Source organism: Equus quagga, chromosome 1 (assembly GCF_021613505.1).
Source record: "Equus quagga isolate Etosha38 chromosome 1, UCLA_HA_Equagga_1.0, whole genome shotgun sequence".
In the NCBI taxonomy this organism is placed as follows: domain Eukaryota; kingdom Metazoa; phylum Chordata; class Mammalia; order Perissodactyla; family Equidae; genus Equus; species Equus quagga.
Genome location: NC_060267.1, coordinates 65,872,882 through 65,899,369, shown reverse-complemented (window position 1 = coordinate 65,899,369; position 26,488 = coordinate 65,872,882). Strand labels below are relative to the sequence as shown.

The following is a 26,488-nucleotide window of genomic DNA, read 5'->3' as shown; positions in this document are numbered from 1 at the left end:
ATCTGCTCCCCAGAGTCACCCGGGAAATTGCGGGTCTCATTCAACAGCCCACCTCCAGCAATTTTCAGAGGAATTTTAAATTGACCTCAGATGTGTCTTCACGATCCTTCTAACCCAACTGTGCTTCTGCCCACAGTAGACTCGTTGTCAATCAATTCCACTGAGGAAAACGTATGGCAGCCTCTGAATTTCCTTCATTTTCCTTTGACTCAGCAAGCAAATGTAATTTTTTTTTCAAGTCACTGAGTGAGTTTAAGAGTGCCAGGGCAACAGTTTTGTGAAATCTGCTTTTTGCAAAGCAAAGGAAGGCAGCAGATCAAAGCTTAGCAAACCCTCAAAATTCTTCAAGGAATTATTAAGATATATGATGGTACTTCTTTTTGAAAGTCTCCTTTAAATAATGAGTTGAATAATGTGCCTTTTAACCAACTGGGAATAGTCAAGAAGGAAGAGGATACAGTACTCTTGGCAGGGAATCGATTGCAGACTCAGTTTGAGGAGAAACGATTTGCAAAGGTATGGTTTAAAGAAACCAGCAGAAATTGTATGGCTCCCAGGGGCAGGTAAAGTGAGGGAGCCGTTACCACCTAGGCGCGAGGGAAAAAATGGAGAGAACCATTCCAAAAACCTAGGGGTGCATAGGAGAGGGCTTTCTAACAGGAGCTGTGGTCTTTGGTTAGGAACATAGCCAACCCACAGTGACCTGGCCAAGAGAAAGCCAGGGAATAAATACCTGACATCAGTCTCTTCCCACCTTCCCATCTTCCACCGCTGCCTTTGGTCAAGGAAACCTGTCAGTGTGGTCCATAGAGGACTCCCCAGGGCACAAAGCAGGATGGAGAAAGATGAAGAGTAGATCTGGAAGGGCAAAAGGATGTCCAGCACAGCCCCTTGTGGCACACGAAGCGGGGGATGGGACCAGCTAGAGGAAAGTGCCCAGAGCCTGACCATCTGAGAATGTGCAGCTTCTGCACCTGCAAACAGAAGTCCAGCTTGCAGGGAGAGAGAGCATGCCTCGTGCTGGCCAGGAAGGAGAGAGAAGTACAACCGGGTCCACTGGAATGACCCTGTCTTGGGAGTCAGACCACCCCGGCTCTCCCACTGCTGTGAGGAGGCAGCTTTATGTCCTTTGGAAAATTACTTAAGTTCTCTGAGCCTCAATTGAATCCATATCTTGCTAGGTTGTTACAAAGTTTTCTGTCTCTGAATCCACGGGTCTCATTCTGTTATTGAGTGCTGAAGGAAACAAACACGTACCAAGCAAGGGGGAGAACATTGCAGTGAAAGGGGCTCCATCTCAGGATCCAGAGACCTTGATTACATGGGGTAGGGAGGGAAAAGGAGAAGTATGTTCTGAAACAGTCTAAAAGTAAATCATTACACTTTTCAATGTTTTTTATTATCAAGGAAAGTGTATATTAGGAAATTTTGCCCCATTCCATCTCTGACCTCACCCTCAACTTGACCCCCATCCAACCCTGAATGTACTCCATCCTTGACCTCACCCCATTCCTGGCCCCCAACCCCAACCTGACCTTCAATCTACTCTTGATCCTTCCCATCCTTGCCCCCCCCCCCCCAATTTGTGAACTTCATCCAATAAGGGTTGGGGCTGCAGGGATGGAGTGAAGATGTCTGTCAAGCTCATTTTTAGGTAATTTTTAAAAGCTGACGTTTAAATCGTTTGTTTTTAGGAACACTATAGAGGTGCCAATGTGGAAATAATTGTGTCATCAAAATATCCACGTCAGAAAGGTGCTTCAAAACATCATGAACACAAAGGACTTAACCCTTCTGAGTTCCCTCCTCTGCAAAATGAAGGGAATAATATTCCATGTTTCTGACTTGGCGTAAGGAACAGAGATGATGTACATAAAAGTGCCTGACACGTAATAGGTGCTGAATGGATAGTGGTTTTCACATTCGTCCTGACTCTGCCATGAACCAGCTGAGTGACCTTTGGCCAATCCTTTAAGTTCTCTCCAGCTTGTTCCCTCACCATAAGACTGAGCCATGCAGGAGACCCAGCTTAGAGAATGCTGTGGTTCTCAAGCAGGTTCGTTTAGCGGGATCCCGACCTATCTAGCTCAAGACATGGATACTGGAACACAGGGAAGGACAGTGAACTGACTGACTAGCTTCCAGTCTGGGCTCTCCATCCCTGACCACCGCACCACACCACCAAAATGTGTACCTAGTGTGAAACCTATTAAGATTTTTTCACTGAGAAAATGGGGCTTTCTCATGGCAGATCAGTTCTTCCCTCTGTTAATTTTTTGGGGAATGGAGGAAGGGTTAGTCAACTCTACATTCAAAGCCAAAGAGATCACACAAGTCACATCAAGAAGCTTCAATGCTGGTCAATGTTCTGTCCAGTTTATCTTTAAATGGTACGGGGGTGGGGGAGGGGTGAGCTTAAACACAGTCTTTTCTGCTCTTGACAACCGGGTCACATACCAACAGCCTCCTGCCCCTCCCTAATCCCCACACCTTCCTTTTTCAATTCAAAACATCACTGTCCGCTATTCAACCTGATGAGAGTTATGGTGAGGCAAGGAGAGTTAATGACTATAGATTGCTTTAAATTGAAAACCCATGTATGTCGAGAGCCACCTTGACAGCTGAGTGCTTCCCTTGGAATAGCCTAAGTAATTGAGTTTAATATTTAAGCCAAGCATAAGGTCAGATGGAACCTGTCCAGGTAGCGCTTTCCGGAAACCTGAAGAAGCACAAAGCTGTTCATGTGTCCTTATATGATGCGGGGTGGAATTGCATGTGAAGAAAGGGAAGCAATCTCAGAAAGGCCTCACCTTCTTTTATTCTGCTACCAGAACAAATTCATTCATTCATTCATTCATTCATCCACCCATCAATTGGCAAACGTACTGAACTCCTGCGTGCCAGGGGCAGCTGGTGCAGAGATGAACACAGAGCTCAGAGGCAGGTAGAAGCTGATTGCAAACAAACCCTCTAAACCACACTGCCCCAGGGGCAGCAGTGGAAGAAGATATGAGGCAGAACAGTGACATAGGTCAGCCCCTGATTCACTCATGGGAGAGCAAGAAGGAACCAGAGAAGTCTTCTTAGAGGAGGTAACCTCTGTAGGGCAAAGAACCCTCCAGTCAGAGCACAAGCAAGACACTGAGGCAGGAAATTATAAGCAATGCAATTTGGTCCCACCCTCCAGAGACACTGCACTCAACCATGGTGCTGGACAGGACGCTGCCGTTTTAGTTGTGCCCTCCCCAGGGATTCTAAAATCATAGATGGCCACCCTCCCTGGCCCCCTTGTTATGCAGCCACAGCTAGACCCAGGAGTAAACTATAGGCCTCTGACTTCTCCTGTGTCTGCCTCGTAGCCCGCCTGTCATCTCCTCAAGAGCAGGACATCTTTTCTAGTCTCCACATGGAATGCCATCTGCAATAACTGAGAATTTCAGCTCTAGAAGTGGACATACCAGGGTTTGACTCCTGTCTCCATCGTTATGTGTCTTTGCAAGCCAGGCAACTTCTGAAACTTCAGATCCTCACACCAAAATTGAGACTAATAGAGTCTACTTGTAAGTAGTGAAATATATTTAATGAGCTGGTTTATGGAGAACATCTAGCTTAACAAATATTCCCTCCTTCCCTGTGTATAGAGCTATCCACACAGAAGAAAAAAAAATATTTGATGAATAATAAGCACGTGCAAGAAATTACAGTTGGTGCACCCTCCCCAGCTCCAAAAAAGTAGGAGCATCTTATTATTATAAGCATCTTATAATTCCAACATAAATGTTCTTTTATTTATTACTTACATATGTTATATAACTGAAGACTTTCTTACCGGAGGACTTGAGAAATATGTGACTCTAGACTTTTCTACTTTGCAATGTGCTGGATTAATGAGCTTTTATAGTACCCTGTTATTCTTTTCTTCTAACTCAGCTTCTAGGTTTGAGTGGGAAAACATGAATACAGTTTATAGAAACCATTAGGCTGTACTTAAAACAGATCTTTAGAGAAACAACAGTAACTATTTTCTTTAAATATGGTCAATGGTGTTTCACAGTCAGGTTGCTGAGCGCAGGCTGGAGACCTACAATTCTCAGGTCTTGTTTCCCCCCCACCTCATATCACAAAGCTGGGGCTGCTCCTCTGTTGTTCTCTTGTTATCAGACATGACCGAAGTTTGAATTCTGATACACTGAAAACTAATTCCAGCAAGTGTCCCCTTCACCATTGCTAATGACCAAGTAAACAGAACTCATGGAATAAAGGTCTCCTCTTTTATACACCAGTGATGCTTGGGCATAAATTATACCCAAGACCACATACGGTTAATAGTTCTTGCTTCTCCTTTGGTTAAATTCAGTGAACTCATGAATATTTATGAAATGGTATTTACTATGCAACTAAAAGGTGTAAACAGTGTTCAAACTGATTAGGTCTATTGTGAGAGACAGTCTTCCTTCCACTTTTTTAGATTTCCGTACACTGAAATCTATGGGAGAATTACATGAAATGGGACTCCTCCTTAATTATTCCCTGTGCTAAATAGTTGCCCCTAGGCTCTAAAGATTCCAGCTGAAAAAACAAAGTATGGCAATGTGTGAAGATTGCCATCAAGTGGCCATGATGGGAAGTGTCACAAAATATCAGAAAATCCATCTTTTTTCCACCTCACAAAGAGTGTGAACTAAGAACGTAAGAAATTGCCCTCACATTTCCTCTGTCGTATCCAAGGCTTCCGAAGACACTTACTCCCCATGCAGCTGTGGGAGTTGGTGGAATTTCAGCACACATTAGAGGAGAAGCCAGCATCACGGGGGAGCCCTGGAGCCCTTACTTGGGAACGCAGCCAAGAAATCAAGAGAAGACTGAGACTTGGAAGGGCAGCAATGAAAGAATTAGGAAAGGTCATCAGGTGTAAGGAAGGGTCATTAGAGACTAGGGTAAAGACTATCTACACCTTCATATTCCCAATAACTATGTAAGGGTGTGAAAGCTGGACAGTGAAGAAGGCTGACAGGAAAAAATGGGTTCATTTGAAATGTGGTCTTGGAGGAGAGCTCTACAGATACCCTGGATGGCCAGAAAGATGAACAAGTGGGTCACGGAGCAAATTAAGTCTGGACTATCACCGGAGGCAAAAATGATAAAACTGAGGCTGCCTTACTTTGGGCACATCATGAGAAGGCAGGATTTTTTGGAAAAGACAATAACGCTGGGAAAAGTGATAAACAGCAGGAAACGAGGAAGACCAAACACGAGTTGCATCATAAAGGAAGCCAGGGTCATGAGTCTACAGAAGCTGAGTAGGGCTGTTGAGGACAGGACATTGTGGACTTCACTCATTCACAGGGTCACCAGGAATTGGAGCCAACTTGACATCACATAAAACAAGTCTCCAGACCTGGGAGGCAATCAATTTCTGTTTAAGCCACCCAGTCTGTGGAACATTGTTTGGGCGGCCGCAGGAAACTCATACACCTCGCCTTCCACCTCTAGTGCCTCTGTCACCCTAGAGCAGGCTCTCGTTTTCCACACAAACGGGTGTCATTGTCATTATTTGCTAGCTGCTCTCACAGTGCCAGTCTCTCCCCCTGTTTAATTCACCCTTCACAATGCCAGATTAATCTTTTTAGAATATCCTTCTATCAGGTCACTCTGCTGTGCTTTCCCTGTCATATAGAAACGATATGCCTTAGCCAAACCTTCAAAACTCTCCTTGACCTGGCTCCTTCCAGCCCACCTTCTGAGATTTTCCTCAAGGGCTTCAGCTACATTAAACTAGTTGCTGAGGTCTACACCTCTTCCCTTTCCTACTTCTGTGATGATGGCACTTGTCCCCTTTGTTGTCATCAGGATCAAACAATACTTCTTGCCAAAAAGGTCTTGCTCCATTTGCTCCCAGCAAGAATTCTGCGACTTTCTCAACGATCTCTCAATTCTCTGAATTCTTATAGCTCTTTGCCCTTATCTTTCTGATGACCTTTCATTCGCCATCTTGGGTTATAATTAGTTATGCCTCAATTCGCTCAGCAGTCGGTAAGCTTTCTGAGTAGGGACCATCTCTGAATGCCCTGAACACTTTACATGTCAAAGCACAATTGGATAAATGATGACCTGTAAGGAATGACTGGATGAACGTCAGTGTCTAAGGCATGGTCAGACCCTCTCTTCGCTTGACCTAATACTACTTCATCTAATACTCCCTTGACCTCCCTATTCCGGCCACACTGGCTTTCTTTAAGTTCATCCTATTTGATATGCTCCTCCTGCCCCAGTGCCTTTACACATGGAGTTCCTTCTTCCTGGAACACGCAATTCTGCCTAGAACACCCAGGTAACCTCTCCTCCTTGAGATTTCAGCTCAATCATCACATCCTCAATAGCGGTTTTGTTCCTCTTTCTGACTATTCCTATTGTGTGAGCTCCCTGGCACCACAAATTCCCATTGCATTGCCTCTCCTCTGTAACACTGGCCACAGGTACTCATTTACATTTATGGATATGATCATTTGGTTAATGTCCATCTTCCCTGCAAAACTGAGCTCCATGAGGACAGAGACTGCTGGGAAAGTATCTGCTTTAGGTCACCATTGTACACCTCTCGTATAGTAGATGCTCGATGAATATTTGTGGAGAAAACAAATGAATAGTTGACTATATCTGTGTGTGTGTGTGTATGTGCAAACAGCCTATTAGAGTTTTCCAGGCAAGCCTACAGTAGGCAATAATGATAACATCTACCATTTGGTACCTACCATGTGCTAGGCATTGGGTCTAATTGTTTTTGTGTTCTCTTATTTAATCTTGAAAAACGACGCCATGAGTTGGCAACTGTCCTTGTTTTATAGATGAACAAACAGTGACTCGGATAAGTAACTCTGCCCCAAATCTCAAAATTGTTAAATAGCAGAACTAGGATCGACAATCATGCACTCCAAAGTTCATATTAAATAGCATCCCAGAATTACCAAAGGAAATAAAGTGTATTCTTCTTGATCCTTTTGAATATACATGATAAACAAAAAAGACTGACCAAATCCTGCCACATTCTTAAAGCCACACTGTTTACTAAACTGTAGGTTTCTCAACAGCAAAACTGTATATTTCTCAAGGGACTGTGTCTTATTCACCACAGAAACCCCCATGACCACAAGGCCTGGGACAGAGCAGGTGCTCAATATATATTTATGAAATGGACTTGACTTGAAACAAGGTTTGTTATATCCAAGGAACCTAGAACACATACAGCCGGAGTCAAATTTGTGCTCTGGAGAAAGCAAATACAGTCTTGCATCGCTTAATAATGGGGAAACGTTCTTAGAAATGCATTGTTAGGCAATTTCGTCATTGTGTGAACATCACATGTACTTACACAGACCTAAATGGGATAGCCTGCCACACAATTCACCTGTATGGTACTAATCCTATGGGACCACCGTGGTATACGCAATCCCTCATTGACTGAAACGTTGTTGTGCAGTGCACGGCTGTAAAGGAGTAGGGAAGGAAAAAATAAGAGACGGGGTACAAAATGTATTGAGAAACTACTGTGTGCTGGCATGCTATTTTAGATGCTTTTTTAAAGTGTTATTTCAGGTATTATCTCACTGAAACCTACAATAACACTATGACACCACTGTATTATTCCTGCTTTGCAGATGAGAAATCTGATGCTCAAAAAAATTTTAAACTCAGGGCTATGTGGTTCCACAGTCTACACAGTTGCTAACCTCAATACAGACAGATGTTAAGTATGGTGACCAGCAACATCGCAGAGAGGGAAGGCCTTCCAGCCAAGGTCAAGGCTGCCTGTAAATCTCCCAGAATGACTGTGTGACATTACTCAGAAACCCATTCGTCTGACCAACTTGGAAGAGGAAGCTTTATATGAGCCTTGGGTCTCATCGTCTCCATTTTGTTTTCCAATATCAGTTATTTTTGCAAGTGACCATCTCATAGTTCTTCATCTGAAAACTCTTGAGGACAAAAAAATGGCTTACTGAAATGGAAGTGCCGTCAGGCTCCTGATTTCTTCCAAAACAATCAGTCAACCCCTGTAATTTATTTACTGCAGTGAATGTCCAACTATCCAGATCCCTCCACAGTGATAAACAGAAAGAGTAACAAATTGTGTTTTCCATGGAAATAACTAAGAATAATGGCCAGAGAAAATCAGAACAATAACATTGAGTCCCATAATACTGCTGAAACTACAAAGTTTGTGAAATGTGGAGCAGTGGGGAATTCAACTTCACATTGAATGAAACTTCTGATCCAGCATAACAGAACACCCTCTACAAGGCAGGAGTAAAGCAATTATGGTTGCAAACTGAATGATTTCAATGAAGTGGTACCATCTTCCCAGTATTGTCTGCTCGACTATTAAATTAGTTAACTCTTGGGGCAATATTTCTCCTTTTACATAACTTTCCTATATGCACGCCTTCACCTCACTCTTACAATAACCACATGCTGTAGATAAAGCAGGTGTAATTATTATCACCATTTTACAGATGTGGACCCTGAGGCAAGAACAGTAACGGCTCTTCTAGGGACTCACAGCTAATAGGGGCAGTGTGGGGACTGGAACCTGGTCTATTTAATTCCTATGGTCTCTCTGTGACCCCTCACTACCTCCTAATAACACACCCACATAGAGGAAGACATTTACTAAGAGTTTCTACACTGGTGACTCCTTTCTGATTGACGACCATCAAGGTATTACTGGGGAGAAAGTCAGTGAAAACTCCATAAGACTGCCTGGTGGGCCAGTGGAAAGTCTGCCGTCAGTCCCCAAAGTCAATCCTGGTAGAATGCTTCAAGCAGTGAGTGACATCTGGGAAACGGTCTATGAAGAGTGTTCATTACAGAGACATGTATACACTTAGAGGCCCGGGCTGCCAAGTATTCTTTCTTTGAGACTTCATCTCTACCGGCAGGGTAAATAGTAATAAAATTAGTAATAATGACAATAATGATAATGATTTATCATATTGGCTAATGTCAGCCATTATGTCTTTAATCCTTATACAACTATACAAAATATTAGCCCCATTTTACAGATGGAAAAACTGACATAAAGCAACTTGTTCCAGATTTGATGCTGGGTTGTCCTCTTTTAAATTCTTTCTAACCTATAATGCTTCTGTCAGATCTAGTTAATTCAGTCAGTCGGGCTAATAATTCGGTCACAAATATTTTAGCCTCCAAACCTTTCCTTTTCCCCTAAACTGTCCCAACGGAGCAATAAGATACCCTGTGGCTTCACTGCGCTGGTTGCAGCCTGGTTACCTTTAAACCGATAGTTTGCCCGAAGTAAAGCACAGAGACGGTGCCAACACTTTTTAAAGGAAGGAGTATTTGCCTCCTTCCATTTGATTTGATGACCTGAGGCTCCCCCAAGACTGTTTGAACTGCATAGTTCTTTTTTTTTTTTTTTTAATTTTTTTTTTTAAAGATTTTATTTTTTTTTTCCTTTTTCTCCCCAAAGCCCCCCAGTACATAGTTGTATATTCTTCGTTGTGGGTCCTTCTAGTTGTGGCATGTGGGATGCTGCCTCAGCGTGGTTTGATGAGCAGTGCCATGTCCGCGCCCAGGATTCGAACCAACGAAACACTGGGCCGCCTGCAGCGGAGCACGCGAACTTAACCACTCGGCCACGGGGCCAGCCCCAGAACTGCATAGTTCTTGAATCAGGTTTATTCCTTACGCATCTGCACTAACTGACATGCTCCTGAAAAAAGAAAGAATATGAGGGAACCCGTGAGATTCATCCTCAACCAAAAGGACAAATCCAGTTGAAGCAGAGTGGGAAAGAGTGAGACAGCTTAGGGGCCCCTGTCACTCTCAAAACACGAAAAGGCTTCCCTGGACACGTTACAGCCATTCCCCAAAGTGGGCTGCAAGACAGCCGCCAAACGAGATGATGGATTCCAAGCAATAGGGAGACAGAGGCTATATTCTTGGGACCTGTGTCTTCCCGAAAAGTGCCCCAAATTCAGCATTGTGTATATTCCTCAGGAACCTGTTACTGTCTGTAGGTGATCCGTGTGAGAAATTCTTTGTGATCTCTTACAAACAGGGTCTCTTATAAAGACCCTGAACCCCATGTCCTGAAAAAGGTCAGTGACCACTGTACTGGAAGGATGCCAATCCTGGCTTCCCCTCCCAGAGAGTTTAGGAAATAGATATCACATCAGGGCTTTGGTGTATTACCTCATTTCCTCCTCACACTAGGTCTGCATAGCGAGCATAAAGAGGCCCGGTTTGCAGTTCCCTCAGTCATTCAACAGACATTTATTAAGCACATGCTGTATGTCAGGCACTGTGCTGGGGTACCGTGGTGAGTAATACTGATGCAGCCCCTGCCCCCTTGGGGTTTACTTTCTAAGGAGAAAAAGGAAAGTGAAGAAGTGAGGAGAGAACATAAGAGCAAGGGGGATAGGGGTTACAAGGGGCTGAGAGAAGGAAGAGAGGCGGGTAGCCCTGCTCTCAGCCGCTCCCTCTGCTGGGCATTCCTCCAGCCCGGCTCTCTCCTACCCGCGAGCTCCCTTTCCCGCCTGCTCCAGCGCCGCCTGTTTTCTAGTCGGGTCCTGGCTGGCCCACGAGCCGCCCCTCCCCCGTCCCCCAACCCGCCCCGGCTCAACGGTCCCCGCGGGAACCCCGCCTGTGCCCACCGTCCCTGCTCCCTCCTCCGACCTTGAGAGCCGGCGCCCAGCGTCCACAATGGGAAATGAGGCCAGTTACCCGGAGGAAATGTGCTCCCAGTTTGACCATGATGAAATTAAAAGGCTGAGCAAGAGGTTTAAGAAGCTGGACTTGGACAATTCGGGCTCTCTGAGCGTGGATGAGTTCCTGTCGCTGCCCCAGCTGCAGCGGAATCCGTTGGCGAAGAGAGTGATCGACGTCTTCGACACCGACGGCAATGGCGTAGTGGACTTCAAGGAATTCATCGTGGGGACCTCCCAGTTCAGTGTCAAGGGCAGCGAGGAGCAGAAGCTAAGGTTTGCTTTCAGCATCTACGACATGGACAAAGACGGCTACATTTCCAACGGAGAGCTCTTCCAGGTGCTGAAGTTGATGGTGGGGGACGACACCCTGACAGACTGGGAGTTACAGGAGGTCGTCGACAAAACCATCATCTGCCTGGATACAGACGGCGATGGGAAAATATCCTACGAGGAATTCAGCGCTGTGGTCCGAGGCCTGGAGATCCACAAGAACTTGGTGGTGGCTGTGTGAGCTGTTTTTTTAAAGAGCACCACCCAACAACAACTTTTTCTTTCTCCTCTCTCTCTTTCAAGATCAGCTCAAGATGACCAGCAACTGTCACTCTGACTTACTCGGAAGTATTTTCTCTTTGGAAAGCCAAATTTGCTAACATAAACCTCATGACCAACTCTGTTCCTAATTATCCTTCTCTCAGTGACTCAGGGTAGTACCCTGAGTGGCAGAGAACAGGTGAAGGAGCATGGTGGGGAAAGAAATGGCTTTTATAAACGTCTGTTTCTTTGTTGAGATTCAGAGACCAAACTATAAAGAGTCAACAAGAACTTGAGAAGTTCAAAAACAAGAAAATATACATCTTTGCCTTTACCTCTCATGGTTTTATATGTGGGAGAAAATTATACAGTTCAAATCAAGTGTTAGGTGAACTGTTTTCATTTACTTGTGGTGTCAGGTGTCTTTTGACAGACTGTCAACTTCCCTATTGTAGCAACAGGGATGAATATATTTCTCATGGCTGAGCACCTTTAATTACCTCTCTCTGGGCAACAAAAGTCCATCTTTTCCTTTCCCAGGCCACAGCCAACTCCCCATGATGTTTCCAGAAATCCCTGAGCATGTTTTGCGGGGTAGGCATCAGGTCAGGCTCTTCCTGTCTCCTTGCTTCAGCTCCCGAACACAAACTGGTCTCAGGGCTCTTGTAAGAAATGCTAAGCCTGGACTAAGTGCCCAGCCCAACTCTCAGCCTCTGGCAGCAGGTTTTGAGGGTTGGCTGCCACCCCAGTGTTAAGTTCAGTTAAGAAGGCTTCCAGCCAAGCAGGGCAGAGACCTTCCCAGAGAGCTCTCTCACCTCCAACACTCAGCCCCACCCCAGCTGGAGAGAAAGGGACAGATTCAGAGTCATGCTTCCCATGGGTAGAGGTAGTGAAGATTCCGGGTGCAGGGGACTGTCGCCAGGATGCTGAAGTGGTGTTGCTCCTGGTACTCAAAAGATGCAGACATGGGCAAGCACCTCTTTGCAGCAGAAGTGAATTCTTTCTGCACTAGCGAAGCTTAGTTTTGAAACTCAAACCCAGGGCCTGACAGGGAAGCTAATCTCTCATTCGGGGAAGCTTTTTCTCTAATATAACATTCAACCCAGAGTCCCTCACACCCTAATAATCCTGCAGCCAAGGGGTGTGCTGGAGCCTGTTCACACTGGTGAGAGCCAGTGTGTGTGCATCTCTCCCCAGCTCCAGGTTCAGTGACGTCACGTTGACAGCTTGAAATTGGCCGGGACTAGGACATCATGGAAAAGAGCAAAAACTTAGAGTTGTTTTTGTTTTGTTTTGGAGAGCCAGTGTGCCAGTGAGTACACCACTGTCTACACCCCAGATGTTACCAGCTCTCTGACATCCCACTTACCACTGCCATTTGTCAGAGAACAAACTGTCTTCAGAAGAGCTGGGCTCGCACTGGTCCCAGCATCTGCTTCTTTAACCCAGCCCTGTTTCTCACAGGGAACCACTCCGCACAGAAGGTGCTTGACACCAGGACAATGAAACGTATTCTCCCTACACGTACTTAGCCAAGGGACAAAACTCAGGTGACTTTTCTCAGGACACGGAAGGTCCGTTTCAAGGAGGTTTATTATCGTTATATTTTGAAGAAGCTGGTAGCTAGTCTTGACCCAAAAAAAAGAAGTAGGAAAAATAAGTCCACAAATTTAATTACTGTCAGGGCACCCATCTACCAAGATACCCTGCCGCACTTTTTATTTAATAGATTACTTAGGAACCACAAAGCATAAGAATCTCTTTAATCCCTTTGCAGTCCTAAAAAAAAAAAAATGTATCAATAATCAGTAAATGCTCCCAACCCTGTAGTGCTATGAATCACACCCCCATTGCAGGATGACAAAGTTCAAAGACTCAGACACACCTGGGTTTGGATTCAGTTACAACTGGGTTTTTATCACGGTCGCTTCTTATTAGCTATATGAGCATGAGCAAGCTGCTTAACCTCCCTTTGTCATTCCTCCTAATTAAAACGAGGATCCATCTGAGGGTTACTTTGAGTGCCTAGAGTACAATGGGTTCATTCTCCTAATTCCCTTCTCTTCCCCCTTCCTCTGCTTCTGTTAGATCAATGTATAAGGGAGACAGGAGGCCCAGTGGTTCCTTCTGAGCCCTTGTTTAGCCACACCCACTCTAAAGTGTAATCCTAATCCAGAAAGAAAACAATAGAAACAATGTCAAGGTCTTCCCCAACCCCCTCATCTGCAGAGGGGACAACAGATTTCTTGACTGGAGAAAGTTGAAGAGAGAGACTCTCATTCTAGCCCAGTGTGTTTGATGTTGTGGAGGAAACTTTGCATGAGGAAAGTGAGTGTGTGTGATGCCAGCTGAGAGGACCTCTAAAAGAGAGACATAATTTATACACTCTGCAATGTGCACATTAAAATAGGAACATTTTAAAATTATAACTAAGGGTTGAAACATCTTGGATTACACCTTCAAATTTCCACAAGAAGAGGAAAACTATTTCAGCTTCTGGAGTGGCTGGAATTAACAAGCAAATTGCTCAGTCCATTCAGTACCAGCTACCCAAGGTTTTGTGGCAATGACCTTGAACTGAGAGCCTGATTCTAGCTTCAGCAACCGGGAAGATCTGACTGTATGGCTATTTGGGAAGAAAGATCACATTTCCTTCCAAATTAGAATCTTTGATTTTTCTCTCTGTTAATTGCTGGTTGTCAGCAGATCTAGTTCTGTCCAACTCCTTGGGGTGATAATAGTAGTTAACATTTATTGAACAACTGTCCCAGGTACTGCTACATTTGTTATTTAATCATCGTAACAGCACTGTGAGGTGGGTGCCATCAGCTCACTTTTACAGAGGATGCTGTAGAAAGTTCTAGAATCTCCTCCAAGTGTCCCGGCTGGTAAGTGACAAAACACAGACTTAAACCAATGTTCAGTGAAATAACCAAATTATTTCTGATGGTCTTATTAATGTAATCAAATCAAGCCTCAAGTTTTCACAAAAGTGGTGAATTGCTTGTCAAGCAGCAAGCAGTGCCCCCCTCTTTCGTTCTATGCACTGCAAAGAGAAAACCATAAAACATATTAGGCAAGGCAGTCTTAAATCATCTTCTGCCTTCATCTCATCTTGAAAAATAAGCAACAGTATTTAGATTAAACTGATAACATCAACCAATATGCTTTGAGGTTACAAAGATCAGTAACAATATGTTGTTATGAATCCTCTGTTAATGGATTGTGTCTGCTCTCTACCATATGTTGCAATTCTCCAAGCACTAGACACTTCTTTTTTTGAGACATAGGAAAAAATATGGCCTTAGCACAATTGGTTTATCCTCTAAATCTATCATGCTTTAGAGGCATTCTTAAGGGAAAATCTTCTGGGAATTTTTTTTTAAGTACAAATTCCACTCTTCACTTAGGCTTCCGATTCTCTCTAGTAGGATGTAGAGTAGGTCATGAGTCCGGCTACTGTGTTTTGTCTGTTTTGCATGCCTTGAAAAGGGAGAGGCGTGGATGTTTTTTAAGACAAGGTGGCATCGTGATAGAGGAGTCAGGTCACTAGACTGAGCAGCAGAACTGGACCTCTCTCCTTCCATATTGGCTCCCAGGACTGTCCCAGCAGCTGAAGACAATGTGAACAGCAGCAAATCATGTGTCAGCTTGAAAGGCATTAGCTGACTTAGAATGAAAAACCGTAACACTGAAGGGACACCAGCAGCAATAAAGCTGCGTCGATCAAAGGATAACATCTGACAGCTCTTAGGCTAAAGCTGACCGGCAAAGAAATTGTTTTGTTGTTAGTTTCACATGGTGTTTCTTCTCACAATTTTTTTGGGCAAATATTTTTTAAAAATCTGAAGATTTTAGGGGGCCGACCCCGTGGCCGAGTGGTTAAGCTCACACGCTCCACTTCAGCGGCCTAGGGTTCACATCCTGGGTGCGGACATGGCACTGCTCATTAGGCCATGTTGAGGCGGCATCCTGCATGCCACAACTAGAAGGATCCACAACTAAAAAAAAAAAATATATATATATATATATATATACACACAACTATGTACTGGGAAGATTTGGGGAGAAAAAAGCAGAAAAAAAGAAAAGATTGGCAACAGTTGTTAGCTCAGGTGGCAATCTTTAAAAAATAAATAAATAAATAAATAGATAAAAATCTGAAGATTTTAAGTAAAAATCAAAATTGGCATAAGGGAATGCAGGCCACTTCAGGATAGGAGTGGTCTTTTATTGGCTAAGGCCCCTCTGAAGCATGGGGCTGAAATTGGCAGTCTCAATAAAGAGAAAGTGATATGTTCCACTCTTTAGTACAAAAGCTGGAGATGGACTGAAGTGGGGGTTTTTTTTCCAAAAATAAAGCAACTGGTCATAAAACATCCCAACAACTGATATTTTCTAATGACTGAAATAACAGAATAGTTTACAACAAAAGAAGACCAGGCATATAAAATTTCAAACTTCTGTATGATGAAATCTGACAAAACAACGTTAATAGGAAAACTTTAAAAATGGACAAACATATGTAACATGTTAGGAAAGGAGTTAATAGCTTTTTTTCAATAAAATGCCTCACTTTGTCTGAAATGCATAATTTGGCAAAATATATAAATAAATGATTCACACAAAAGGAGGTCAGAAAAACAAACATCAAAAAACAGCCTCACTAATCGAGCGGCCAGCCAGTAGCCTAGTGGTTGAGTTTGCACGCTCCGTTCGCGCGCTCTGCTTCCGCGACCCTGGGCTCGCCTTTCTGTATCCCAGCAGGGACTTGGGCACCGCTTCTCAGGCCATGCTGTCCCACGTATAAAATAGAGGAGGATAGGCAAAGATGTTAGCTCAGAGCCAATTTTCCTCTGAAAAAAAAAGAGGAAGATTGGCGGCAGATGTTAGCTTAGAGCTAATCTTCCTTAAAAAAACGAAAAATAGGTGATCACATAAAGCCATTAAAATAAATAAATTGATGTGTAACCATAAATCTTTAGAAAATAAGTTTTTTAAAAAGCATAATTGTTCTACGTTATGTTTACAACTCTGGAAAATATGTATGTATAGGTCTTGGGTCAGAAGAGAAAATGAAGAGTTGGAAGTAATTGTTTAAATAGTAACAGGATTATAGTTCATCATCTCAAATTTAATTTTTAGCAATATCTTTGAGTTGTTTTAATAATAAGTTGAGATTTTTCCAGAGACTGCACAATGGAGCTCATGTAGCAAATTAAGCATCGAGTCCAGGCTAAAAGATGATTGCCAAGCCTAGAAGGGGCGGGGCTTGGGGAGCGTGAGGAACAGAGAGACAGGGGGCTTCTCCGCGGCAACATGGGCACCTCCAAGGTGATGAGCCGCTGAGCGCGTTCCAGGTTAGAGAAGACAGAGGTGTCCCCGCCCCCGGGCCGGGGAAGTGATGGGAAGATCCCACACACCCTGATTGCTGTCCATCTAGAATATTTTGCTTGTCCAACTGTGAGAGTACTGTTCGTTTCGCCCACGCGGTGTCTCCCAGGAATTTGCAAATCACCTCTTTTGTTTCTTTTGTTGAATGTGATCTTTCAATCTGTCTTCATGGATGAGGAAATTCCAGATTCTCTGAGCCGTACATCTTCTTTCTCTCTTCTCATGATTGTTGTTAAATTTCTTTTAGAAATCTCAAGTGATTACACCGCACAATCTTACCCAACTCTCTCCAGCCAGGCAAAGTCTCTCCCCTGAAAGCTGTGCTTGGTACCGCCGGAGCCCAGCCTCATGCAGATCTCCATCTTTTCGCTCTCTCCCCGCTCGAGGGCCATATGTGTAGACACAACATCGAAGCTGCCAAACTTTATTGAACTACTGCTCTACTGGCAAAAATAGTGCGTGACAAAAGAAACAGAAATCAGGTCTTCAAAATTAGAAACAGCATTTGCTTTCTCCTCATCCTGCTTCCAAGTATCTAGGGATTATCAATATTTCAGAAGCTCCGTAGCCTTTCTTTTCTTTACCTCTCACTAAACCCATTATTCCTTCCCCACTCCAGCTCTTATTAAAGAAAAAGAAAATTATTTTGAGCACCAGGATTTAGCTGTACGGACTCAGAGAGGAGATCACGTAAAGTTTAATGCACTAGATCACTGAAAAATAAAATGATTTCCCCTGGCTCTTGTAGTCATTTTGCTCTGGGGAAAAGTACTTAATAGGTACTGGAAAATTTTGAAGGTAATTGTTACTGAGTTCTTTTTCAGGTGTTTACTTCATTTAATAAGCATTTCTTGAGCACCTGCTACACACCAGGCTTTTGGAGGCATGCAAAGAAAGGCAACGCCTCAACCCATCAGAGAAACCTTCCTAAGACAACCTCCCTCATTCTTCTCAGTGTTCTGTGTGAGAAATAGTCTGTCTTGAAAGAGGTTATATGCACACCTCAGAGCTAAAGAAGCTTAATCCTTTAAGCTGTCTATCAGGTCAGATTCTTTGGTTGCAAGCAACAGATCAATTTAAGCAAGAAAAAGGGGCTCATCAAAAGAACAGTGGGGAAGCTCAATGTTTTGACGCAAGGAGGAGAGGAACTGATGATGCTTTATGAACAACAGGACTCCAAGGATGTTAGTGGCAGGAAGCAGGGAACTGTGTCTTTGAGGCACTGACGAAATAACCCAGCTCCAGCCACTTTCATTGCCACATGTCTCTGCTTCAAATGCAAATTGGCTTATCTTGGGTCACGTGCTTGGCCTCACGTGACCAAGAAGTGAGGAGTCCGTGACTGGTAGCCATGGTGGCCACACCAAAACCACATGAAGTGGGGGAGGGCAGGTCCCCTAGGAAAGGATCCTATGCAAATAAAATCAATACAATACACTTCCAATGTAAGTCAGCTGAAATTACCACATTCAATTTCAAATTTTAACTTTGTTAATTGTAACTGTGTTTTTCTCCCAGTTCCCATGTTAGGCCCCAGAGTGAAGCACACTGGCATTATGAAGTCAGGACGGCAGGTCTTCTGAGCTCTCCAAGCCTCAGGTTTCTCATCTATCAATTGGGAATATCCATCTCCATCTTTCTCCTTCATGGAATTATTCTAGAAATCGCCTGAGATATACGAAAGTGTTTTAGGGGGAAAATATATATAAATTTATATTATACAAAAAAAGATTCTAGCTTTCATATGCTTTTAACCGTTCATTCAAAAAATATTTATTGAAAACCTAGTAAGTGCTAGGCACTCTTCTAGGCCATCAGCGTATGCGCTGAACAAAATGGGCAAAACCCCTGGCCTCTTGGAGCTTGCATTCTAGTTGAGGAGGGAAATAGGCAATAAACAAATATTTTGTCAGGAGAAAAGTAAAACAGGGTATGGGAGATAGATTGTGTCCAGGGGAGGTTGGGGAGGAAGGTAGGATTTGCCTTTTAACCAAAGTGGTTAGGGTAGACTTCACTGATAGGTAACACTTGAGCAGAGACCGGAAGAAAATGAGGAAAGGAGCAATATTGATTCCTGGAAGAGTTTACAGGCAGAGAGAAGAGAGAATGAAGACCCTCAAGCGGGAACTTGCACGATAGATTTAAGGAAGAGAGAGGGGGCCCACGTAGCTGACAGAGTGAACCAATGAGAGAAGAAGGATATGAAGTTAGGAAGTGTGGGACTAAATCATGTAAGGTCTTGTAGCCCCTCGTAAGGACTCTGACATTTACTCTGTATGAGACAGAAACCATCGCTGGGTACTGAGCACGGGATTGACATATTTTGAGTCATTCTGGCTGCTATGCAGAAGACAGACTGAAGAGGTGAGGCAACCAATTAGGAGATTATTTTAACAGTCTAGGTGAGAGATGATGGTGGCTTGGACCAGGTGCTTGGTGGAGGTGGTAGGAAGTCATCAGATTCTGGACATATTTTGAAGGTAGTGTCTACCATGTTTGCAGACACACTATGTACGGGGTGCTAGAGAAAAAGAGGAATCAAAGATGCCTCTAAGGTTTTGGGGCTGAGTAATTGCGAGGATGGAGATTCATTAAGATGAGAAAGACTGTGAGGAGTAGGTTTCACGGGAAAACTTAGGAGTTAATTTTGATGTTCAAGTTTGAGAAGTCTACTAGATATCCAAGTGGAAAGGCTGAGTTGGGAGTTCGGGAAGATATAAATTTGGAAGTCATTGGCACATAGGTGGTATTTAAAGCCATGAGTCTGGGTAAGAAAGTGTCGCTAAACAACTGAAGGCGTGCCAGTGTTTATGATTGAAAAGATGGGGAGGAATCAGTAAACAAGACCGAAGTAGAACAAAGAGAGAGGGATCCTAAAAACAGTGAGGAAACTATATCAAAGAGGATGAAATAATCAACAGTGTCCAAGCTGGTACACGAATAAGGTGAAAATTGACTATTGGATTTGGCAATGTGAAGGTCATTGATGGCTTTGACAGAAGTTGTCCTGATTACTGGTGGGGATGAAAAGCCTAATTGGAGTGGGTCACAGGAAATAATGGGAACAGAGGAATTGAAAAGACTAAGTATAGACAACTCTTTAGAGGACCATAGAAACTAAGTCCTCGCTGTGTGTTAGGAGATGTGGAGGGGGGCCCATGGAGGCTTAGTTCCTAGGACTTAGCCAGTAACACCCAGAGCAATTGATGAGCGAAATCCTTTAACTGCATTTCTTGCTGGAGGTTTAAGAACTAGTCAGTTATCTAACCAGGTGTCAGATGTTGTCTACATCTGAGTAAGATGCAATGCAAAGATGCAAGGGTTTGGGCAATGACAAAATTGATAGTCTTGGCCTCTCCCTGTCACTGGAAGCATGGATGATCTGCTTGGAAGCATGGAAGCTTGGATGACCACTCAGAACATCTGACAGTACAGGCATCTCTCTTTATCTGAATCTAGTCTATTCCTGGAAATGTGTTGGCTAGTGAAGTTCCAGATGGTGAGAGTCCTTTCCATTATCTTATATGGGAAAAGCAATAAAGCATTCCCACCCCAATCAGTTTCTGTAAACGTCACTAAAACACTCTTAGACACCTATAAGTGTTTAATATCTAATGCACAAAGAATGGATCGTTATATATGATAACCCACCAAGGATTTCTGCATAATATGAAGCTTTTAAAAGACCACTTTTTTATGCTTAATTAGTGGGTATTCATGGGTGCAGTATGCAGAGTAGACTTTCCCTCCACAGTGCAATGAATATATATTAATGTAAATGAACAACAAAATAAAATGTTAAAGAAACATAACATTCAGCAAAACAAAATAAGCAAGCAAGGCAATTTTTTTAACGGTTCCTTACTGATTAGAGTTAGCTGAGTGAGACTGGGTGGGAGAGAGAGCACGTGAAGGACCAATGAAGCCATAAATGTCTGAGATTTGCCCCCAGCGAAATCCTGGGACGGTCTTCTCTCCCGGTCACTTGAGACCCCGGAAGTGTGTGGCTGGGAGGTCTCAAATGAAGCTGCAGAGGAGGCGATGGGATGAAGAAAACTTACCTCTGCTTGCGCTTCTTTGCTTTCGTTTATGCTGCTCTTGATGACATGGGACTGGGCTGCGATTGCATTTCTGAAGGTGGTCTGTCTACTCGTGTCACTTGCAACTGCGATCATTATTTTGTCTGCATCACTTAAATTTATCTTAAAGATTTGACACTGAATGTTCATTGCTCCTCTTCGTCTTCCTCTGACCAATCATCAATGTCAAGTTGAGCAAGTTCCACTGCATTAGAAAAAAAGCTTTTGCTTGATAAGGTGGGGAACACGCGCACGGCTAATGCATAGCGCATTTAAGCAGTGTGGTCCTGAGGGAAGAACAGCTGAGTTACAGTGGCAGCGCCACATCTTATCGCTCGGGCTCAGACACAGTTTAAACATTATCATTGGTGCTCACAGCAGATTATAATGAATTTTCAATTCAGATGGTGAGTTTTGAATAAAAATTTTTGCAAGTTGTTATAGGGAATAGACAGCAGGAGTTCAGATAGCCAGGGGTACCTGTAAACTGGCGTTCACTTGAAGGGCAGTGCGAGCTTGGCATCAGACAGTCCTGGATCCCCTGCCCGGCTCCCCCATTTATTAGCTTGCATGATCTTGGGTAAGGGGGTTAATCTCTATGAGCCTCAGTTTCCTCAGATGTGAACTGAGGATAATAACACTTAACTTACAGGGTTAGTATAAGAACATAGTATACATATATGGTGTCTGGCGCACACATTAGATGTCCAATTAAAACAAAAACAGTAACTACTTCTATTAGTCAAGTATGTGGGTATAAACAACAGAAATTTAAATAAAGAAATGTATAAAATAAACTGAATACAGCCTATTTGTTATTGATGTAATAAGAGGAAAATGAGACTAGATATTGTTATGCACAAGAAAACAGAGGGGAAGCCCTGCGTTTAAAGGCAAGATGGTTCACTGTCAGTTACGTGTTTTCTTCCTCATCTTGGCAGTGCCTTCTAAGAAAGCGGTGCCAGTCTGTTTGGTGTTTGCTGTATGTTTGATGATGTTAGTGCTGAAGTCCAAAATGAATTCCCCAGTTTGTTCATCATCCATAGCAGTAAATTCACTAAATCCTTCTGGAATAGCCATTTTCTGTGCATATTACAACAGGTCCAGGCCAAGGGCTGTTTTCAGACACATTTGTATATGCTTTCTGGAGGTCAGAGTTATACAGAGATGTCTGTGGAAAAGCCCTAGTCCCTGTAGCCCTTGGGGCCAGTACACCTCTCACCTTGCCTAGACCAGCAAGGTCCTTATTCCCTGGGGCTGGGCTCTGCCTGCATTCACAGGTGGTCTGTTAGTCTTCCTGCCTTGTGTCTCAGCCTCCTGGACCTAGGGTATGCTCTGTTCCCCTGCTCACCTCTAGTCTTTCCTTCCCCAGGGATCTTAGCACCCATCTTTGATCCAGAGCCACTTCTGTGGAGGAAAAGAGATTCCAAGGCCCAGGCTGCACCAAAACCTGAAATCTCCAAGCTCTGCCTCTGAACCCCGCGCCCTCGATAGACTTCCTGGCATCCCTGGGAGGTCTAGCCTTGCCTGAGCCATGCCTGGCTGGCTGTTTCTCCAGGATTGGGGGTAGAGGTGGGGAGAATAAGAGGAAGGAAAACCCCTTCCGGAGGATGGGAGGATCACTCACTTTAGTCAAATAAGGTAGTTAACAGTGTAGGGTCTGGAGCCAGGCTACGTGGCTTTGAATACCAGCTCTAACCTTTGGACACATTACCTGACTCCTTTGTTCGTAAGTTTCCTCACCTATAAAATGGAGACAGTAACAGTACCTACCTAGGTCATTAGGAATATTAAGCAAGTTGCTACATCAACAAAGTGCTCAGAGTTATGCCTTCCACATATTAAGGGCTAAATAAATATTGATAATGATGATGATGATGATGACCAAAAGCCTCCAGCAGAGGGATGACACCCAGGCTCCTTGGCACTGGCGTTTGAGGGCTTGCTTCATGTGGCCCTGTTTCTCCCTCACAACCATGCCTCATGCACCCTACCCCAAGCCACAGCATCACTATATCACCGTGCCTGCCAGGAGGTCTTGTCAGTCCTTCTTGGTTTCTGCCACCCTCAGCTTAGAGTGCTTCCTTTCCCACCTGAGCCTCTGCATCTTACCTCTCTTTAAATCTTATCTCATGAGCCAGCTTCCCCACAAAACTCAGGAGGTGTGTCTCAGTGCATCATGGAGTATAAATGTTTGCTTCCTCCCTAGACTCAAGCTGTTTAAAGGCAGGGACGTAACCCTCCTATCTCTGTTCCATGGTACTTCGAAGAGTGCCTGGCACATAGTAGGCATTCAGTGTATCACATGTCTTTGCTTCTGAGGATAGACTCCTGTCATCTATGTCAGTTGACTGAATAATACCTAATTTGTAGAGAACTCGTGAGGCTTCTCTTAGATATCAGATGTACACCACTTAGCAAAGTGACTGCCACATAGAGTTATTGCAACTATTGTTGTTGCTGTAACTGCTGCTGTTTTGCTGTGTAGCAGAAAGAGCCCTGCTTTGGAGCAAAACAAACAGGGACTTAGACCAGCTCTGTCACTTAACAGCTTCAGTTTCCTTAACTATGATTTCGGTTATAATACCTATCTCAGTGCAAAAAAAGTAAGCAATCAATATATGTTAGGTCCCTTCTCTTTCTCCTCTATGGCTGTCTAATTGTGTAGCCTGGCTCAATTTACTTCATTTCTCTGGTCCCAGCTTCCTCATCGGTAAAATAAAGACATTGAACTAGATGATCTCTGCGTTCCCTGCCAGATCTAAAGTTCAAAATTATTGAATTCATCATCTTTTCTCCTTAAACCTACTCATTCTATGTCCCTGAGAGAGGTTCTTTCCTTAATAGTTATTCAATGTTTTAATATACGGTCATGTGTCACCTAATGACAGAGATATGTTCTGAGAAATGCATCATTAGGCGATTTCATCCTTGTGTGAACATCATGGAGTGTACTTAAAACACATCTAGATGGTATAGCCTGCTACACACCTAGGATCTACGGTACTCCTCTTATGGGACCAACATCGCATATGTGGTCTATCATTGACGAAAACATTGTTATGCAGCACAGGACTATATTAAATTGTTTCATTTCTTGGTGTCTCTCTTTCTCTATCTCTCAGGCTATCTGGAGAGTGTAAGGCGGTCCAGATGCAGGGCCTCTGCACAACTTCAGGGACTATTCATGCAGTAGGACTATATATGGGTAGCACCCCGGGAACTGTGCTCTGCAGCATCTTCAGTCCTGGCTGGATTCCTTTCTCAGTTCAGTGTAATGAAGTCTGCAGAGCACACGGGGAAGGATAGTCTCCAGATTTCCTTGGGTCCAGAAAAACAGAATCTGCGTCTGCGTGAACATGAGGCCAGGAGGAGCATCACATTCATGGCCTTTCCTTTCCTCTTCTGCCACAGACTTTGCAGATGGGCATCCAACACTTCTCTGGACTCTTTGTGCTGCTGTGCATCGGGTTTGGTCTGTCCATCTTGACAATCATTGGTGAGCACATCGTGTACAGGCTGCTGCTACCACGAATCAGGAACAAATCTAAGCTGCAGTACTGGCTCCACACCAGTCAGGTGAGTGCCCTGGGCATCTTGCACCAATATTCTTAAACGTCAGAACTCCCTGTGATGGGAGAATCCAGAGCCCTGATGAATGGTACGTTACCAAGACAACTAGGGTGGTGTAGATGCTCTAGATGTAGAAGATGGAATTCCCTCTATCTCGTTAACTCACTTTCCCCTTAAATTAGGCTGTCCCGTAATGCCCCTTCCTTTCATATAACCCTCCACTGTTGCTCCCAATGGAAGCAATAGAATTGTTTTTAACCTGGTTTCACTTCATAGTGACAATCTGAAGAGACGGTGTGAAAGATTTGTCTCCTACAGATTCTTTTCTTGCCAAAATTGAAACCCATTAAATGAGCTTGAAGTCCCTATTTTCCTTTAGGTGAACCCACCAGCCGCTGTTCTCTCTGCATTTGCAATGGCGCAGAGGTTTGAAGTTCGCTGGTGGCAAGGCCAAGCCTCATAGGATGGAAGTTCTTTCGTGTAATCCAGACACCAACACACTCACTTGCAGGGAGAACTGAAACTGACAGGCCAACCATTCAAGCACACTCATTGGCACATCTCTCCCTGAAGGAAATTGGCATGGAGAGCCAAAATCTACTCAGAAGGCCTCTCAGTGGTGAAGGGACTCTAGCAAAGGCAGCAGTTCCCCCTGACAGTGGTGAGGGGTGAGGCGAGAGGAGCCATCCTGATCTCCCAGGGACAGGCTTTCCCCTGCCTTTCAGCAGTGAGGCTGCCAGTTCCCACTTCTGCCCCATTCATCGGTTAGGCTGACTTCTCTGCATTGTTAACACAGGACTTTTTTCCTAGATGGGTCACTTTCATTGGTCTAGCTATGCTTGAACCCCGTTCTTCCTACTTTCATCTTAGGAAGTATTTGGTCTGTTAAGGAGGACTCTGAAGACCACTGATCTTCCCAACTGTGTGTTGACACAGTTAGTTTAATTCTCAAGAGTCTGTCTTCCCTTCTTTGTTTTGGCTGCTGAGAAGCTCAGACTTAAGTTTTTGACTTGCCGTTAACAATTGTACAGGCCCTTTTCCATGTGTTAGTTATGATAGCTCTTCTTTATGTCACACACCTTGGTACAACCTGGAGCATTTCTAAGCTTCCTATCAAATTACTTTTTTTTTTCTCCAGGCTGAATAATAACTTAGAATTCTTGTCCTCTTGAGATTTGGGGCTGAATGTTGATCTGTGTTTGGATCCCTGGAAATTTGTTTAAAGAGGCCAAGGTTTGTGGTGATGAGATATGCTATTAAATCTCGGGTGGTACCTTGTCCCTTGTGTGTTTCTGATGATCTCTGCGTGTGACTCTGTTCTTTCTGCCAGCGATTGCATCGAGCACTAAACACATCATTTGTGGAAGAAAGGCAGCAGCGTTTCAAGACTAAACGTGTGGAAAAGAGGTAAGAAGAGGCCAACGCCCAGTGTCTCTATATTTGTTAAAATAAAAGCTTAGAGATGTAACTGAGACTCTGTGCTCAAAAGGTAAATAACTCAGATTGAATTAGGACCAAGTTGTTGATAAACACAATCAGTAAAAATATATGTGGTTTCAAATAGAAAAAGAACAGACAAAACGACCAACATACTTGTACATATACAAACACCGAAATGCAGTGTAGGTAATATATGCCATGGTTAAAAGTGTGGGCGTGGTCTCCAGAGGCAAGCATCTGGATCCACATCCTGTCTTCATCACTTACAATGTGTGTGGCCTTGGGTAAGTTCCTTATTTAACCTCTCTGTGCCTCAATTTCCTCTTTTGTGAAATTGAGATCAGAACAGTACCTACTTCCTAGAGATGCTGCAAGGATTAAATGAGATAATACTGTCAGGCTCTGAAAACAAAGCATTTCAGCTATTACTATTGTACACAAAGTACACAAAAGACAATTTATAGGACTGCAGGCAACAAACTTCATGCGATATTGCGTTTTTGGCATGTTTCCACTCCCCACTCCTTGCCAGAACTCCTAGGAATATTTGAAATATGCAACAGACGTGTTCTGCTTAGCCCCCTTCCTGGCCGTCTTACTACAAGCTCCCCAGAAAAGAGCATCTCATTAGTAGAAGGTAGCAAGCATTAAATACATAGATGACATTTGAAAATGAAACTTCACACCTTCCCCACATCCAGCCTGGGGATGACTATGGCCTCATTCATGGTGGCAAAAGATGTC

General features: G+C 43.8%; 2 protein-coding genes across 2 annotated transcripts in view; both read left to right on the top strand.

The window, feature by feature from the left end:
- Positions 1-26,488, top strand: part of GRIN3A (glutamate ionotropic receptor NMDA type subunit 3A) — a 145,396-nt gene that overhangs the window by 114,619 nt on the left and 4,289 nt on the right. The window contains exons 7-8 of the mRNA XM_046642242.1: positions 24,146-24,310; positions 25,635-25,711. Coding sequence (XP_046498198.1) covers positions 24,146-24,310; positions 25,635-25,711 — 242 coding nt within the window. The remainder of the gene's footprint in view (positions 1-24,145; positions 24,311-25,634; positions 25,712-26,488) is intronic.
- PPP3R2 (protein phosphatase 3 regulatory subunit B, beta) lies at positions 10,723-11,238 on the top strand. The gene has a single exon (XM_046642255.1). The coding sequence runs from the start codon at positions 10,723-10,725 to the stop codon at positions 11,236-11,238; it is 516 nt and encodes a 171-aa protein (XP_046498211.1).

Excerpts from the sequence above, each read along its gene's own strand:
- PPP3R2 (XM_046642255.1), top strand. The coding sequence starts at position 10,723 with ATGGGAAATGAGGCCAGTTACCCGGAGGAAATGTGCTCCCAGTTTGAC.